The sequence below is a fragment of the Myotis myotis genome, unplaced genomic scaffold (assembly GCF_014108235.1).
Source record: "Myotis myotis isolate mMyoMyo1 unplaced genomic scaffold, mMyoMyo1.p scaffold_m19_p_3, whole genome shotgun sequence".
NCBI classification, from domain to species: Eukaryota; Metazoa; Chordata; class Mammalia; order Chiroptera; family Vespertilionidae; genus Myotis; species Myotis myotis.
Genome location: NW_023416335.1, coordinates 145722520 through 145740873, shown reverse-complemented (window position 1 = coordinate 145740873; position 18354 = coordinate 145722520). Strand labels below are relative to the sequence as shown.

The following is an 18354-nucleotide window of genomic DNA, read 5'->3' as shown; positions in this document are numbered from 1 at the left end:
GCATGTGCCTTGACCGGGAATCGAACTGTGACCTCCTGGTTCATAGGCCGATGCTCAACCACTGAGTCACCATGTTCAGGCCCAGTGTTATTGTTTTTAATAAGGAACCCTTTAAAGTTTTCTTCTAACCTTTCAAAACTCCAACCCGCCTACATAAAAAGGCAATCATGTCTATGCTACCAATCAAGAGAGAAACAGCTTGGTGAGCACCGTTAATGAAGGGCTTCTGCATGTTTTCCATGCCTTCCCAACTTTGGACATCCCTCTAAAAGCGTTTTATAAGGATATGATCATAAAAATAAGAGAAGCCTAAAAGTTTTATCATCTGTATCATCGAGGAAGAAGTAGAACATAGTGGTCATGTCCAGATTTTGTAGCCAGACTGCCCAGATTTGAATCTCTAACTCTATCTTTATTCCTTTGCGACACCAGACGTGTTATTCAATCTCTCCATGTCTCTGTTAGCTAACCTGCAAGAAGGACGTAAAAATAGTACTTGCCTCAAGGGGTGTTGTGAAACGTGTATGAGATAACGCATTAGCCCTGTGGTTGGCAGGTGGTAGGTTACTGGTCAATAGGTTAGCTTTTAATATTTTTCTTTCTCTTCCCACTGCATGGGCAGCATCATGGTGGAGGAGCACAGACATGTGCCCTCCCACGTCCACCACACACACAGTGAAATGGGCTCAGTCATTACCGAGACAGCTTGAACAATAGAGAGCCCTCCCCCACCAAATCCCTTGAGAACAGTTTTTGGCTTGACTTTTCTGGATTATTGCCTCATGTCTCCCTCTCAGTTTGGCTTCTTTTCTATATCTATGTTTGCCATCAGCTTGGTCTTTTATGCTGGGTTACCACTGGGCCTCTAGAATGGGAACACACCAATGGAAGAAAACCTAAGACTGATGGTGAGCTTCTCGACTGGCAATGAAATGGTTATCCACCTTGAGTGTTTTGAATCTGCTGCACAAGTTGAATTTTACTTGACTTAGAATCTGAAAAACATCCTGAAAGACAAGCATGAAACTTGCTAAGACAAATAACACTGTGACACTCTATAATATCCCTACTTGCTAAAGACATTGATTCATCATCTATTTTGTACTGATTTCCCACAGAATATGTGCTCCCCTCACCCCCAGACATCGCTTGCCTAGTAGCACAGCCTCTGGGACCAGGCTGCTTGGGTTCAAATTCTACTTGTCACTCTCACACCCTCCTCCCATGACTTCTTATTAGGTTACTTGGGCAGTGACTGAAACTCTGAGCATTAATTTCCTCTCTGTAAGGAAGGGATAATAATGAATAATAATAATATGAGGGTGAGATGGGATAATGCATGTAAAGGGTCAACAATCTTATTGCATTGTTATTTTTAGTGACGTTCCTTGGAGTTAAGTTAGGATTGACTCCTTAATGGTTCTTTGTTATCTATATTAACCCCATACGGCGAGCCAAGAAAATGAGTCATGGTTGATAGACTGTGTTCAGTGGTGCCGGGTCATAGGTTCCATTAGAATAAATAGTATTTATCGGAAGGAGGCAATGTGGCACATGTATGACAGCCTGGAAAGATGGGGGGAAAGGTGAAGAGATTAAGAAGCGCAAATTGGTAGCTACAGAATAGTCACAAAGATATCAAGTACAGCATAGGGAATAGAGTCAATGACATTGTAATAACTCTGTGTGGGGCCGGGTGGATACTTGAAATAGCAGGGGAACACTTTGTAAAGCACATGATGTCTAACCACTGTGCCGTACACCTGACACTAATACAGAACCATATTGGAATGTAAACTGTAACTGAAAAAAAAATGACCAAGGAAACCTGGAGTCAACACTCAGCTCTGCTGTCACTCGTGTTGTAACCTTTGGCAAGTGCAGCGATGCTGTTGGTGCTCCGCCCAGGTCACCTTTCCCAGGCTGGTGCCCACCTGTCCCCTCCCCTGAGGCTGGGAGCACTGGCTGTGAATGGCACACAGCGGCCACCTCTCTGGAGAGTCACCCTCCGCTGATGGAGTGGCCTAGTCCAGAGACCCTAGGAAGTTATGCCTCCGCCTTCCCCAGGATGGCCTGAAGCCAACGGCTGACTGGCATGGGGTCCAGAGGCCCAGTCTGTTTGCCTTAAGGTGGAACACCTGTTCATGAGGCGCCACTCATGCTCCACGCTCCCTGTGTGACCAGGGTGGGGCCCGACATCAGAGGAAACCACGTCTTTACTCGGCTGCTCCTCTGTCTGCTTCCCCGACTTTCCCTTGGGCTTCTCCTGAGAGCGTCCTCTCCATCAATCACTTGGACGAGAATCCTTGTCTCAGGCTCTGCCGTCAGGGAACCTCTCCTAAGGCCCACGAGGGAAGCGTCTGGGTCTCAGCTTCACTTGACAGAAAATGAGAGAGTTGGATCCATTTTCACTGATGGGTCTGTTGCATGAATACAGATGGTAATTTCTGAGTAATTTTGCGTACTTCGTACCTATATCCTTTCCCTTTCTATATCTTCTAAAGGGAGGTCAGTATCCTCTAAGTTCAACCTTTCGAACACTGACATGCTTTTCTGCTAGGGAGAGCAGGGCCAGAAGTCAGGACATTCCACCTGGCCCGGAGGAAATGTTAGTGAACAAAGGCTTTGAGTTTAGGTGTAGGATACGCAACATTTTCTCTGAGACTGAGTTTCGTCGCTTCCACCACTGCAGACATCTTTCTAGCTCTGAGAGGAATCTCCCAGGCTCAGCCAGGTGGTAACCCTCAAGGAAACCTTTAACACCACATACCTTAGTGCCGTATATCATTTGCACAGAATTTGTGGACAGGTAACAAAATAAACCATGTTACAGTACAGCTTAAGAAGCTAGAGCATATTTCTTTCTTAGGCAGTGGTCGCCTGGCTTAACTGTCACAAGAGCTGTGCCAGGCATTCCTGACCTAGGCGTGGGAGCAGAGAATAAAACCAAAAAGAATACTGGATTCCTCTTCCCTGCTGAAAGGCACCACTCCGTTTTCTTTTGAGTGTTGGTTTAATGGGATGCTTTTTAAAAAGGTAAGACAGATATTATCATACTTATTTTGATAATTAGCAAAGGACTCAATTAACATGTTGAGTCACTTATTTAGTAAACGTCAGAAGTTATATTAGCACAGAGACTCAGCTCTGTAGTTTATCATTAGGCTATTTTTTCTTGTAGAAGGATCTTTATATATATATTTTTTATTGATTTCAGAGAGAAAGTGAGAGGGAGAAAGAGATAGAAACATCAATGATGAGAGAGGATCATCAATTGGCTGCCTCTTGCACGCCCCCTACTGGGGATGGAGCATGTGCCCTTACTGGGAATCAAACTGTGACCTCCTGCCTCAAAGGCGGACACTCAACCATTGATCCATGCTGGCTGGGCTTGTGGAAGTTGCTTTAGAAATAGATGAGATCCCAAGATGTAAAGAAACATTAATTAATTAAGTAATCGGCTCTGTAATGTTTTTCAAGTGTTTGCTATGTACCACGATTACAGGAATCATGGGAGGCACCCAAGTATCTCGAGATTCTCACAAGCTGGTGAAGGGACAGGTCACACCATTCAAAAATCAGTGTCAGTCCCTTTGTGAATTATTCTTTAACTAAAACCACTGCTGGAGGGGTGGCATATGTGAGGATACAGAGGTGTTAAAATCGCTGTGGGCACAGTAGGCATCGTGATGGTTGAAGGTAAGTTTCATGTTGGGATCTGGAGACTAGAGATAGAAGGAGGAGGAAGAGGGACCCGGTGAACAAAGTTGCAACTTTCTATAGGAACACAGCACACTGGGGGGAGGAGAGCAGATGGAAGGGGAGGTTTATTTTGGTGGGATAGTGGCAAGCAGGTTTGGAGAGAATGATGAGGGCCAAATGGTATAGGACTTCTAAGGCCCAGCAAGGTGGTTTGTGCCTTACCCTGTAGGCCAAGGGGAGCTATGAGGTTTTTTATAGAGCAACGTAACAATGCAAGTATTGTCATAGCAAGATAACTCAGGGGGAGAAGAGAATTAGATCAGGCAGATGAGATAAAAGAAAATAATATATGTGAAATATAAAACACATATTCATCCTGATATCATTTTTACAATCATAAGGCAAAATGATTCAAATATGAAATAGTGGGATCTTGGTCCGGGGTAATGGTTAGAAAAAGAGACAATAAGGAGAACATCTGAGGAGCAAGGATCAATGTGATTTGGTGACTAGTTGGAACTAGGGAGAAAAAAGAGGAAGCTACTACATCTCTCACCTTATGCTTCTTTAATCTTCATAATTTTCAGGTTATATACTTTGTACTAGTTAAGCATAGGCATTTGACTTTATATATTTTAAAATTTATGTTTTAACTTAAAATTATATTTTATTATTAATAACTAGTGCCCCAGTGCATGGATTCGTGCACATTGAAAAGAAATTAATTAGAAGCTGGCCAGTGGGGTAGGACGGGGTGAGATGGGCCAGACATGCCCTGGGGGCAACCTCCCATGGTTCCCTTCCCAGCCGGTTGCACCTGGGGCAGCGCCGTGGCTCGAAGGGCATCTGCAGAGTGAGCAGGGTCCCTCCAGCAAGTGGGGTCCCTCAGCCTGGTCTGTGGGGATAAGGCCGAAACCAGCTCTCCAACATCCCCTGAGGGGTCCTGGATTGCGAGAGGGCAGTTCTCAGGTGATGCACCCTGGAATTGGGCTCCCTTCTCTCTGGTTCTGGGGTGCATCACCTGAGAACTGCCGCTGGCAAGTCACCGCATCTCAGCAGCTCCTGTGTTGAGCGTCTGTCTGGGTGGTCAGTGCGTGTCATAGCTACCAGTTGGACGGTAGGAAGGTCGCTTAACCTTTTATATGTATAGACTAGAGGCCCAGTGCACAAAAATTTGTGCACTGGCAGGGGGCAGGGGTGTCCCTCAGCCCCACTTGTGCCCTCTCACAGTCTGGAACCCCTCGGGAGATAACGACCTGCTGGCAGAGGGCAGGCCCAATCCCTAGGTGCAGCCCCTGGTCAGTCTCAGAGCAGGGATGATTGGGGAGTTGGGGCGCTGCCCCCTGTCATGCACAGAGCAGGGTGGATTGGGAGGTTGTGATGCCACCCCAGTCCTGCTCAGGGTAGGGCTGATTGAGGGGTTGGGGCGCCACCTCCTGTCACACTCAAGGCAGGGTCCATGGGGAGGTTGTGGCGCCACCCCCTGTCACGCACAGAGTAGGGCTGATCAGGGCATTGGGGCGCTGCCCCCTTTCACGCACAGAGCAGGGCCCATCAGGGGGGTTGAGGCTCCGTACCCTGTCACACACAGAGCAGGGCCGATCAGGGGGTTGGGAGCTCGCCCATGTCATGCACAGAGCAGGGCCAATCAGGGGGTTGGGGTACCACCCCCTGTCACACTCAGGGCAGGGCTGATGGGGAGGTTGTGGCTCCACCCCGTCACACACAGAGCAGGGCCCATGGAGGGGTGGGGTGCCACACCCTGTCACATACAGAGCAGGGCCAATCAGGGGGTTGAGGAGCTCCCCCCTGTCAAGCACAGAGCAGGGCCGATCAGAGGTTTGGGGCACCTTCTCCTGTCACGAACAGAGCAGGGCAGATAGGGAGATTGTGGCCCTGCCCCCTGTCACACACATAGCCGCAGGGCAATCAGGGGGTTTGGGCGCTGGCCCTGTCACACTGCTCCAGGGGCCAGGAGGCCTTGCAGCTCCGCTGATCCCGGTGCTGAGAGGCCTCGAGGCTCCACTGATCCTGGTGCTGGGAGGCTCCGCTGATCCCGGTGCCAGGAGGCCTCGCGACTCCGCTGATCCCAGTGCTGGGAGGCCTCGCAGCTCCACTGATCCTGGTGCTGGGAGGCATATTACCCTTTTACTGTATAGGATAGAGGCCTGGTGCATGGGTGGGGGCCAGCTGGTTTGCCCTGAAGGGTGTCCCGGATCAGGGTGGGGGTCCCACTGGGGTGCCTGGCCAGCGTGGATGAGGGTATAATGGCTGTTTGCAGCTGGTCATACCCCCTTCAGGTTGGGGGTCCCGCTGGGGTGCCTGGCCAGCCTTGATGAGGGGATAATGGCTGTTTGCAGCTGGTCACACCCCCTTCAGGGTGGGGGTCCCCACTGGGGTGCCTGGCCAGTCTGGGTGAGGGGCTGAGGGCCGTTTTCAGGCTGGCGGGTGACTGAAGCTCCCAATCTCTTCTTTTTTTCTTTTATTCTGGGATTTATTTACCTTCTATGGCTGTCACTGGAGCTGAGAGCAGGCTTTAGCTCTGAGACTCGGCTCCAGCTTGAGGCCTTGGCTGCTGAAAGCAGGAATCTAGGGTTTGTTTGGGTTCTATAATTGCAACATTGTTTCGGTCCTGCTCGCTCCAGCTCTGATGGCTGAAAGCAGGTTTCTGGGTTTTGTTTAGCTTCTATAATTCCAACATTGTATCTTAGACTGCAGCTCAGAGGCCAGCATCGGCAGGCGGGGAACCTTGGCTTCCTCCATCACTGTAGCAAGCAAGCCTCCTGTTTGCTTCAGCTGCCTGGTTGCCGTCGCCATCTTGGTTGGCAGTTAATTTGCATATCGCCCTGATTAGTCATTGGGAAGTGTGTCTGAGGTATGGTTAATTACCATGTTTGTCTATTATTAGATAGGATGTTAGAATAATGGATTCTTCTCATCAGGGATGAGAGATTTATATGGCATGACCCAAAAGATTTTGAGACAAATGACTCATAATGTAAACTTTATGGCCTCAGGATGATTTTAATGAAGCCAGAACAGAGGATTAATATTTTACTCCATGATAGGAAGATGGGGGACTGTAAAACACAAAGCCATTTTAAAGGTACATAAGCATAAATTAATTTTTAAGGCTTTAAACTCTCAGAAAAGTTTTCTGTCTCCATAGAACACTGTATATCCTTCATATTTTATCATTCTTAAAACTCATTACTACACTAGCTTGGCAGGGAATTATGGTAGAAAAATAGGGTGAGAGTAGATGAGGAAGAGATGATAAAATAAGCAAATTGTTTCCCTACCACAAGTGAAAGGTGACCTGAGAATTATTCATTATAACATTCATTCATTCAGTCAGTCATTCATTCATTCCTTAAAGCATTTACTTCCAGGAGCTCTGGCCTCAGGAATTATATTCTATACTAGAGTGGAAGAAAGACAAACTATGAACAAAAACTTTAAACAAGAACATGGGAGAAAAAAATTATTTTACTCCAAAAGGGAATTAAAACTGCTTGTTTTCTTTAAAACTTTACATCAATTCCAAATGCTCTGGCCATAGAATAATACATACTGGATGGCCCAAGCTGTACACTTTGTAACCTACACAAGAGAAATGAATGAATGAGCTTTCCTTGCCTCTGCTCCAGGGGTTGTGGCTGCTGGAATCACCATGTAAACATTCCTAGTGTGTCACTGGTAGGAAGCCAGCAAGTAATACCCTACAACTATATTAAAACTAAGCTCTAAGAAAAGTCCACCCAGTTACAAAGGCTGAATTATATTGACAGTATAGGTCAAGTTTTTACTTTTAAATTATATCTTAATTCAGAGAACATGGAACAACAAAAGCCCATGGCTAATGAAAATGTAACAATTGAGTGCCAGGCCTCCCAGGAGTGCCATGGTTCTTCCTCTCGAACCTAACTTCCTCTGGCTGCTGGCACCATCTTTGCTCCAGCCGGAGCCACCTTTCTGCCTTCCCATGCTGCCCCAAGGCCCGGAGCAGCTGGAGTGGTGCAGAACTCCAGCGTTGTTGCCATGGCAATGATGCAAGCATCCCTACCAGCCCCTGGCAGCTCAGCACCTGTGTATGCAAATTAGCCCACCAGCTTTGTTGGGTTAATTTGCATACCCACTCCTGATTGGCCGGTGGGCGTCATGACGGTATGGTCAATTTGCATCTTTCTCTTTTATTAGTGACAAAGAGACAGTTAAATCATGTATGTGCCTTCAAGAAGCTTAGAGTATAGGGAGTAGGACATTACTAAATGAAAACTTTACCTACACCTGAGAAGCCTTAAACACTGTATGCACATAGGGCTATGGGACTAGAGCAGAGGGGAACAGAGGAGAGAGCTGAGTTGGTATCAGTAAGGTGGGCTAGAGAAAGAAGGGAAGGAGCTAGAGGAAGCTTGGAATGGCTTTAGAAAGTGATGCTTGAATTTCCCTCTGCATTTTCCTTTCCTATTCCTCACTCCATGCCTCACCTTTACACCTCTTCTCTCCTCACTGGGTAATCCAACCACAACCACTTCTTCTCTTACTGCCTTTGACATGAATGCTTCCTGAAGAAGTACCCCCAGCTCAATCTACTTCTATGATGAAACTCTGAAGTTGTGGAGAGTAAAGAGTCTGCAGGGGAGCCTAAAGGTAGCCAACCAAGTACCAAAAAGTAATGTCTTGGAGGCCAAAGGAAGAAACAGCTTAAAACAGAAGTAGGCATGAGCACTAGGTGTGAAAATGAAATGTGCTTTGTGGTTAGTCTATTGGCAAACTTGGCAAACCTGTGAGAGAAATAGTGATCATGGAAGTTTGGAGACTAATAAGGCAACAAATACACTCTGCTCATTAAGACCCATTTAAAGAAGGGGGGGGATAAGAACCAGAGGAGGAATTGGGTTAAGGGAGCTCCTTTGATACAAAAGAGAACCTGTTTCTCTGCTGGGGGATAGCTTTAGCAGCGGGGGTACAGTTGAAAATGGAGAAGGAAATTGATGGAGTCAGTTATGACAATTGGGAGGGAATGACCTAGAGCCTCTGTAGACAGAAGCACTCACTCTCTCCTGCTTGAGGTGGGAAGGAAGTGGGAGGCAACGGGTGGGGATGCAGGGGAGTATGAAGACCAGGGGCAGAAAATCCATTTAGTTACTGACTACACACTTGCTCTGCTTAAGTCTCCTACATAGACCACAGAGATGAGTAAGAGACCATGCTGGTATTCTCCTTTATTTAACACTCACTTCATTTAAATGAATAAACTGGTATTTAAACTTATGCTCCTTGAAAACCCAACATGTCCAGCAGTGGCTGACAAAGGGCAGGATGCTGGGAAGAAGTATTCCCTAGAGCATTTAATCACTGACCTTGCTTAGAATTGGTGCTACATGATGACAATAAAAATTAGTCTGACTTTTAGTCAGTTTTATAATCATCTTTAAATCATCTCTAGAAAATGACCCCCTTATGGCCTGCATCTGAGCAGATCTTTTCTGCCCGCTTGCCCTTGGTACGCCACTGATGCTCAGATGCCTGCTTCAAGGTTTCTCTTTGGGAAAAAACAAACACATAAATGCTTAAAGTTAACTTTGGTAACAAGCGTGAAAGAACATGAGGAAGTGAAGAAGTCAGGTTTAACCCCTTCATGTTACAGAAGAAGAAAGTGAGGCCCAGATAAGTGAATGGCTCATGAAGCCACTCCATCTAGAAATGGCAGAGCTGAGTCCCAACTCCAGTTCTCTCGACTCCTGGTTAGCTTCAGGAAAAAGCCCCATCCTATTTGTCTTTCCATACTGCCACCTAGATGGCAAGTTAGTGGTATTCAAGCAAGGAATGGTACCCAGATGCATAAGGAATCCATCAAATATTTGGGGAGAGGAAGTAGAAAGAATGACTTGATTGCTCTCCATTTTCCCTCCATTATGAAGTCAAAGTGTTTGCCTTTTAAGGACTTCGGAGCTCACTGTAACCAATCTCTTTCTTTTCAATTAAATTTTTTTAAATATATATTTTATTGATTTTTTACAGAGAGGAAGGGAGAGGGACAAAGAGCTAGAAACATCGATCAGCTGCCTCCTGCACACTCCCTACCGGGGATGTGCCCGCAACCAAGGTACATGCCCTTGCCCGGAATCGAACCTGGGACCCTTCAGTCTGCAGGCTGATGCTCTATCCACTGAGCCAAACTGGTTAGGGCTTCAATTAATTTATTGTTTGGTGTGTGTGTGTGTGTGTGTGTGTGTGTGTGTGTGTGTGTGTTAAATCCTCACTCGAGGATATTTTTCCATTGATTTTTTTTAGAGAAAGTGGAAGAGGGAAAGACAGAGAGAAATATTGATGTGTGAGAAACACATCGATTGGTTGCCTCCTGCACAAGCCCTGACCAGGGCTCAGGCTGGGGAGGAGCCTGCAACCGAGGTACATGCCCTTAACCGGAATAGAAGCCAGGACCCTTTGGTCTTCCTGGTGTCCATTTGGTGATGAGAGATGGTACCTAATATGCCAATCATCTCTAGTTCTATCCTTTTTAGTTGGTGAGTACTCTAAAAAAATCAACATGTGGAGGATACAGAAAAAGCTCTTACCTCTCTTGAAGTCCGATGGGTTTCATTTTGAAAGGAGAAGGGCAGACAGAGGTGGTAGCTTTGATCTCAGGAGCGTGTCGACCTTGAGGGTCCACGACCACACTCAGGACCTTCGGCGCCTGCTCAGGCTGGACCATGCTGTTGGCTGTCTTTGCCTCAGACTGTGCTGGCTGTAAAGTGAGGGGTGATAGGTGGATCTCCTGATTTTTCTCTTTATCTTGTCTCAAAGAAAGCTGAAACTTTTCTTTTAATCTGTAAAGAATCTAGAGAAGGAGATATAAAGGGCTCCTGTCACATTTTCCACACTCAACAACAAAGTATGATCTCTTTCACCCCAACCTAGAAAACAACCCAAAGTAAAGGTTTAATGGTCATACAAGTAAGCAAGGACTTCTAGGACGGTTTCTCAGTTTTCTGGTATTGAGATTTTTCTCAAAAGAATACTAGTATATTTGGTATTTCTAGTTATAGTGCACAAACATGTTAAATATATCTGCACATGATTGTATTCCCCAAATAGTATTAAAAGTAAATTTGACTAATGGTATTAAAGTGTCAGATAGCAGTTTGATCATAGGTAAGCTTTTAATTAAAAATGGAAGGTTTATAGAAGGCATAAGCGTGAAGTATGGGTTTTTGACATTTACAGAAACAGAGATCTGCATCCAATACAACATGTAAGAAGGAAGTCTTGCAAAATATTAATGAAAGTATAGCTATGCTATAATCCATAATTTCCTACGTTGGTAAATATCTGCATTAGTCATATGTTAGCTTGAGGATCTTGAAATAATTAAATTTAGGGCACCTATCAAAGAATAATTTGGAGAACCAGTAGATTTTTTTCTTACCCTTTGCCCCATTTAATTTTTAAGGTATGTTGAAAAAAATATTCCATTCTTCCATCCTCGGAGCTCTTTCTGGAACAGCTAATAGAATTCAGAAGTGGCAGAATCTTTACTCCTAAACTTATGAAGAACTGGGCTGATTTTGCTGAGACACTTCAATGGACCAGATTGTGAGGTGAGCAAAGTTTGTCTTTCCTATCCTCAGGCTTCCCTTTTTCTAGGTCCTTTTTCCTCTCTTTTTAAAAAATTTACTTATTTATTTTTATTTAAATTAAATTCTTTTCTTCGTTTTACTGAGCTATAATTGATATACAACATTGTATAAGTTTAAGGTGTACAAAATAACAACTTGATACTATTCCTCTTGTCTTGATGCTGACTCCTCCACTCCAGTTCCTGCTGAAACTAGATGTCCTTGTGCTTTTTCAAGTCTGTTCAAGGAAGTGACTTGATTAGTTAATTCACACGAAGAGCTGACGTAGCCCATCACCTGCAATGACAGCACTGATGACATCTACATCCCATTGAGCTCCCCTGCTTAGTTCCTGGAATCCGGTACCTAAAGGAGCATTGTTTTAGAGGATGGGCTTCTCTGGCACTTTTCAATCACCTTTACTTTAGTCCTGAGGCTAATTCTTTCTTTCCTTTTCTTTCAAAGTTCCTTTAAATTCTAGTAATCTCTATATTTTAAATCTACTGCAAAGATACAAAGTTCAAACATATATTGCTTTCCCTGTTAAGGGATGAACAAACAGAAAAGAAAGTTAGGAAAGAATTCACCTGAAATAGTGGAGGAAATAAATCCCTTTGATAACCTATTTCAGAAAATAGTTTAGAAAATATTTGTCTAGTATTCTTTAAATATATTGGTAAAACAAAAGCCTAGTCAACAAGATAAAATTATTAAAAAAGAATCAGGATAAAATAAAAACACAACAATCTAAAATGAAAAGGTACCAGAATGAGATTAAAAAGAAAATAAATCAAAGAACTAAAAACTCAGTAGTAGGATGTAAATCTTTGCAAGCAACAAAGAACAGACCCGACAATGACTAAAATATAATCACTGGTATATAAGGTTTATATGGAAAAGCCAAGAGACTACCTGGAATGTAGAATAAAAGGGTAAAGAAATTAAGATAAGGACAAGAGGAAAGACAGGACATGGGAGTCAAAGAAGAATCTCAGTAAATGATAAACCAGAATCAATGAATGAAAGAGAAGCAAGCCAAAAGCTATTTCAGTGCCCAGTATGTCATGTATTGTGAAAGGTACAGCACCCTGTTCCTGTGGGATTTACAGATACAGAATGAAAAAAGTTCTTAGTTTAAAAAATATATGCTACTTGAAAGAACAGTAAGTGTGAGAATAAAATGGAGCAAATTTGCATGATTTTGAGAAAAAATATACATGTTACAATGGATGTATGAATTCCACAACTAGCTACATAGATGTGCATGTAGATGAAGCCAGTAGAATTTTTCAAATACTCGAGGTGTCAGGAATATGCTATCTGTGTACCCTTCCTGGAAAAAAAAACCCTCAAAGTCATGAGAAAGGATGATTCAAAATGAAGAAGTAAAGAACTAGAAATTGTGATGTAAAAGAGAGCTTTGGAATTATTTAAATGCAGAATGAAAACTAAATGTACTTATGTTTCAGACGTTGTCTACAATCCGACATCTCTAATTGTAGTAACAAGAAAGAAGGTTGGAGGAGGCCAGAGAGGTAAAAAATAGAGGCGAATGTATGTTCAGTGACTTTTTAATTAGGGATACGGAGGGAATCAGAGTTAAGATAGTCACTGGAGGTCCTTCGAACCTACCTGTATATTACAGAGGTTGAAGTCTAGCTAAATAACCTGGCGTGCCTACAGCCACATTTAGTGGGGACAGAGCCAGGCCCCAGCGCAGCGCTGTCCTGCAGGCCTGTGCAGGTGCTGCTCCCCCCACCCTGCCCCCCCTTCCTCCCGCCCAACACACACACACCGCCTCTGGCTCTGCTCTTCACCACACTGTCCTCCTTGAAGATGACTCTGAAATCACACCTGCAGCAGATGTGACTCTCACCACTGAGTCTGAAAGCTACCAAATCTAAGAATCCAGCTTTGGGGAGTGGAAAGATCTTCTCAAGGGAAAAGACTATGCACATCTGGGATACAACTAGAAACACATATTATAATGTGAACTGCCAGAAATTAAAGAGAACCCTTAATGGCTTTTATGTCAGTTTACTTCCTCATAACCTGGAACCTTTTACACAGGTGCTATTCATGGACTCTGGGAGGTAAAGCTATATCTCCCATGACAAATATTACTAAAAAAAAGAGAGCATCGCATGCCAGTGACTAGTCTTCTTGCTGTCATTATAATTATTCTCACAAGCCATGGGATAGAAAATACTAAAGGTTAATAATGGCAAAGGACGGGGAAGTTTTGAACATATTGCTTCTCTTCAGTATCCATAACCCTTAAAAGACACTTTCCACCACAGTACTGTGCAAAACCAAAACTCCTACTAGAACAATGCAATCAGATGACACATGCGTCAAGCTAAACACTTAGCTACTAAAGAATGAGGTCATAGAATTTAAGGTGGGGTAGTTGCTGTTGTTTTTTAATTGCAAGCAAGTTATTTTCCTGAATGAGAACAGAAACAAATATATCTGTACATTCACAGAAAAATATAAATAGAAGATAATGTATATATTATATATTCCAAGCTCTTGCCACCTAAATATAATATATCGGAACATTTGTTTGCCTGTTTACATCTGGGTTTTGGAGAAGCACAGTTCAAGAATGAAATGAGGAAGCCAAGGAAATGCTGGCCTTCACCACAATCACTGGCAGGTCACGCTTCCGATTCTATTCCAATGGACTGGAAACAAGCTCTAGTCCAATGCCCTTTACTGCTCACGAGCCCATGTTCTTGATGAGCCTCTGCCAGGCAGTTTACAGTCACCTGCTTACTTCATCTCTGGTCAGAGGTCAATTTCTAATACGTGTCTATACAGTACCTGTACAAACTGGTTGCTACATCTGTAATGAGGGAAAAGAAGACTTGGAGAGTGTATATCGCTGTTTAAAAATACTCAAGAAAGCCGAAACTGGTTTGGCTCAGTGGATAGAGCGTCGGCTTGCGGACTGAAAGGTCCCAAGTTCGATTCCGGTCAAGGGCATGTACCTGGGTTGCGGGCACATCCCCAGTGGGAGATGTGCAGGAAGCAGCTGATCGATATTTCTCTCTCATCGATGTTTCTAACTCTCTATCTCTCTCCCTTCCTCTCTGTAAAAACTCAATAAAATATATTTAAAAAAAAAATACTCAAGAGAGAGATGGAACTGTCTGAAAAAAAAAATGTGGAAAAACTGAGGAGTTTGCAACTTGACAATAAGGCATTTGGCCATGAAGGAACTCGAGGGCAGCGGTTCTCAGCCAGCAGGGATTTTGTTCCGGGGGCAATGTCTGCGATGGTTTCTGATTGTCATTCTGGAGTGTGTGTGTGTGTGTGTGTGTGTGTGGGGGGGGTACTGCTGGCATCTAGTGGGCAGATGGTAGAAATGCTGCTAAATACCCTACAATACACAGGACAGAACCCTTCCCCACAACAAATTATCTACCCAGTCCAAAATGTCAGCAGTGCTGCTGTGGAGAAATCTGGGATAAGAGGTCTTAAAAAATCATCTGGTCTGATCCCCTCATCTTACTTTTAGACCTAGACTGGTTTAATAATTTATGGATAGTTAGAAATGAAGTCTAGGACCCAGCTTTCCTGACTTGTGATCATTGCCCTCTCCTGTTCTTGTAAATCCCACGTCCTTCCCCCAACCTCTTTCCTGAGGCCTCTGGGAAAGTGTCAGGATTTCCCTCTGCATGGCTGGAGATCCAGAATACAGCTGATGCACATTTCTCTGTGAGAATGCACTTTGTTTGAGAATGCACCTAACAGCTTACCATAGCAATGGCAAGTCAATATTTTTGATTTTACCTTTAGAGCTTGTTTGAATCTTAGGATGCAATGCAATGTTTTGATCACTTGAAGAAAAAAAGAAAAGAGAAGGGAATAAAAGTTAAACTATAGCAAGAAAAAAAAACAATAGCAGGAAAAAGAAAGCCAGAGGGACGCAGAAATGAGAGGAAGCTAAAAAGCATCCTATAAAGCTCTTTTGCAGCTCATAATTTTTATTTAGAAAACTACATAAGCAGGTAACACAAAACATCTGTGTGAAAAATATATGTTCAAATTTTAAAATGCTGCCAACAGTCCATATCATATATATTTTTTTCTTGACAGTATTTTACAGTTAGTTCTAAAAGAGCTCATTCATTTAATTGAATAAACATGAATTACTACATTATTCCAGAAACAAGACACTGTGGATACAGAGATGGCACTTAATGCTCTGGAAATTCACAGAAGAGACAGATGTGCCCAGTACAAGATACTAAGTACAAAAGTAGAGTGTGTCCACAGTAGGTATGGTGTGGTACACATTTATGAGTTCTGTGTTGAATGGCTCTGATTAATATAGGCATCCTCATCCTGTTATTAGACCTCTTTGTGGCCAGAAATAGATGCCCACAAGATAGAGTTACAGAATTAAATGGAACCTCAATTTGACAACATTACCCATGGAATCATGATAAAGAGTTCAAACTTTTTATTTTTAATTTGCATTGATTTCAGAGAGGAAAGGAGAGGGACAGGGAGATAGAAACATCAATGATGAGCGAGAACCATTGATCGGCTGCCTTCTGCATGCCCCCCACTGGGGATTGAGCCTGCAACCTGGACGTGTGCCCTGACTGGGAATTGAACCCCTCATAGGTTTCTGAGCCACACCGGTCAGGTGTGAGAGAGTTCAAACTTTTAATCCAGATAGACTTGGACTTGAATCCCAATTCCTGTCCTCAGACACCCCCATACATACGCCCACACATTGTCTGTTCTTTGTCAAGTTACTTATCTTCTCTGAACCATGGTTTCCTCATCAGTAAAATTAGGAAACGAATATCTATTAAGTGTTTATGCATAAACCCAATAGTTAAAAACACTATTTTATGTATTTAAAGATTTGCTAAGAGGGTAGATCTTATGTTGTGTTCTTATAACAACAGAAAATAATAATACTAAGTAAAGAGAGGAAAACATTGGAGGTAACGAATATGTTTATGGCACAGATTGTGGTGATGTTTTCATGGGTGTATATTTATCCCTAGACTCAAGTTGTATGCATTAAACATGTACAGCTTTTTACATGTTAATCATAACTCAGCATAGTGGTATAAAAATACACTGAATGTTGAATAACAGGCAGTAAATTTAGCATGAGTAATTAGAATAAATAGAAGAAAAAAATGTTCTTCTTCTTCTTCTTTTTAGTAAGGGCAATGTATTCTTACCTAAATGACTTACATTAGTACAGAAAAAAATTGAAAATTCGTTTAAGAAATATATTTACTTTGGAAAATGGTTTGAACCAAATAATTCTAGCTAGGACTCTAATCCCATTTCCTTCCATCTCTAGGGATTATACTTAACAAATTAGAAAAGTGTGGCTATTTATGTCCACCTATTACCTGTATTTACTGAGTGATGCTCAGGCTGAAGCAGGTGGTCTGACGTAGGACTTCCTGCCTCACCTAACAAGGCCAGGACTAGACAAACTCTTTGTATGACATAGAAATGGCTCTAACATGGCAGAGCTTTTACTGACCCAAACAGCTGTTTCTGTGTGTTTTCTGGGCTTCCCAGAAGCCATCTGGCTTATAAATATCTCTACCTATATTTCATGAATACCTTTGTACTTGTCACTAACTCTCTAAGTACATCTGAAAGTCTATTCTTTCTATGATTTATTCAAGTTTAAGAACCAATTCTGAATGGATTGGAAGTTGCCCACACATTTTTTTTCTTAGAAAATTGTATTTGTCTACTTGTCACTCCACCCACTGTACATTCACATTTGAGAGGTACTAAATAAGTCACACATTTGAAATGTCATGCGTGCCTAATTTTATGCCTGGCAACATTTTTTTTTTTTTGAGAAAAGTAAACAATATACCGCATTTCAAAAATGTTGCCAAGCCTTATGATAATTATACAGCATACGGAATCTCTATTACAGCAGTTTACCTATATAATTTCATAATAAAATCACATGCTTTTCAGTTCTATGGTATGTAGGAAGGCTGGATGCAAATAATGGTATTTGATCTTTCATAAATATAATTAATGTCCCTAGAAAAATCTGGGTTATATCTTTTGTTTTTCCATGGAATCAACAAAATTATGAGAAAACAGAATTGGAATATATGTATTTAAGAATCACAAAAGCGATAGTATAACTATTACTGAGAGATCTAAGTAAAAAACCTAACTTTATTTATTTTATTTTTTATTTTATTGCTTAAAGTATTACAAAGGGTATTACATATGTGTCCATTTTTCCCCCCCGCCCTAGACAGTCCCCTAGCCTCCCCTATCCCCAGTGTCTTATGTCCATTGGTTATGCTTATATGCATGCACACAAGTCCTTCGGTTGATCTCTTACCCCTCTCCCTCCTGCCCCCCAACCCTCCCTGGCCTTCCCGCTGCAGTTTGACAATCTGTTTGAGGCAGCTCTGCCTCTGTATCTATTATTGTTCAAAAGTTTATAATGGTCTCTATTATCCATGAATGAGTGAGATCATGTGGTATTTTTCCTTCATTGACTGGCTTATTTCACTTAGCATAATGCTCTCCAGTTCCATCCATGCTGTTGCAAATGGTAAGAGTTCCTTCCTTTTTAGAGCAGCATAGTATTCCATCGTGTAGATGTACCACAGTTTTCTAATCCATTCATCTACTGATGGGCACTTAGGCTGTTTCCAGATCTTAGCTATGGTGAATTGTGCTGCTATGAACATAGAGGTGCATATATCCTTTCTGATTGGTGTTTCTGGAAGAAACCTAACTTTAAATCAAGATCATTATCAAAAACATTGGTACATTTACAAAGATAAACTTATTTTAGAGAATCACATTTGACATCTCCCTAAATGTGAACTGTTGCCTTGTCAGTGATTAAGTTGCATCATATAAACTTAACTTTATCTTAGGCCTGTCTGTTAGGTAGTATTTATTTTCCTATCAATATTAACTCCTTTCTAACGTACTGATGGTTTGTTCCCCTGTTAGTTCATTCTACCACTTTCTTTCATTAATTCAGGAATTA

The 18354-nt window shown here is 42.6% G+C and overlaps 1 protein-coding gene across 1 annotated transcript in view; it reads right to left on the bottom strand.

Annotated features, from left to right (window-relative positions):
- The window catches only part of PTPRR (protein tyrosine phosphatase receptor type R), a 131287-nt gene that overhangs the window by 91141 nt on the left and 21792 nt on the right, over nucleotides 1-18354 (bottom strand). The window contains exon 4 of the mRNA XM_036299605.1: nucleotides 10287-10549. Coding sequence (XP_036155498.1) covers nucleotides 10287-10549 — 263 coding nt within the window. The remainder of the gene's footprint in view (nucleotides 1-10286; nucleotides 10550-18354) is intronic.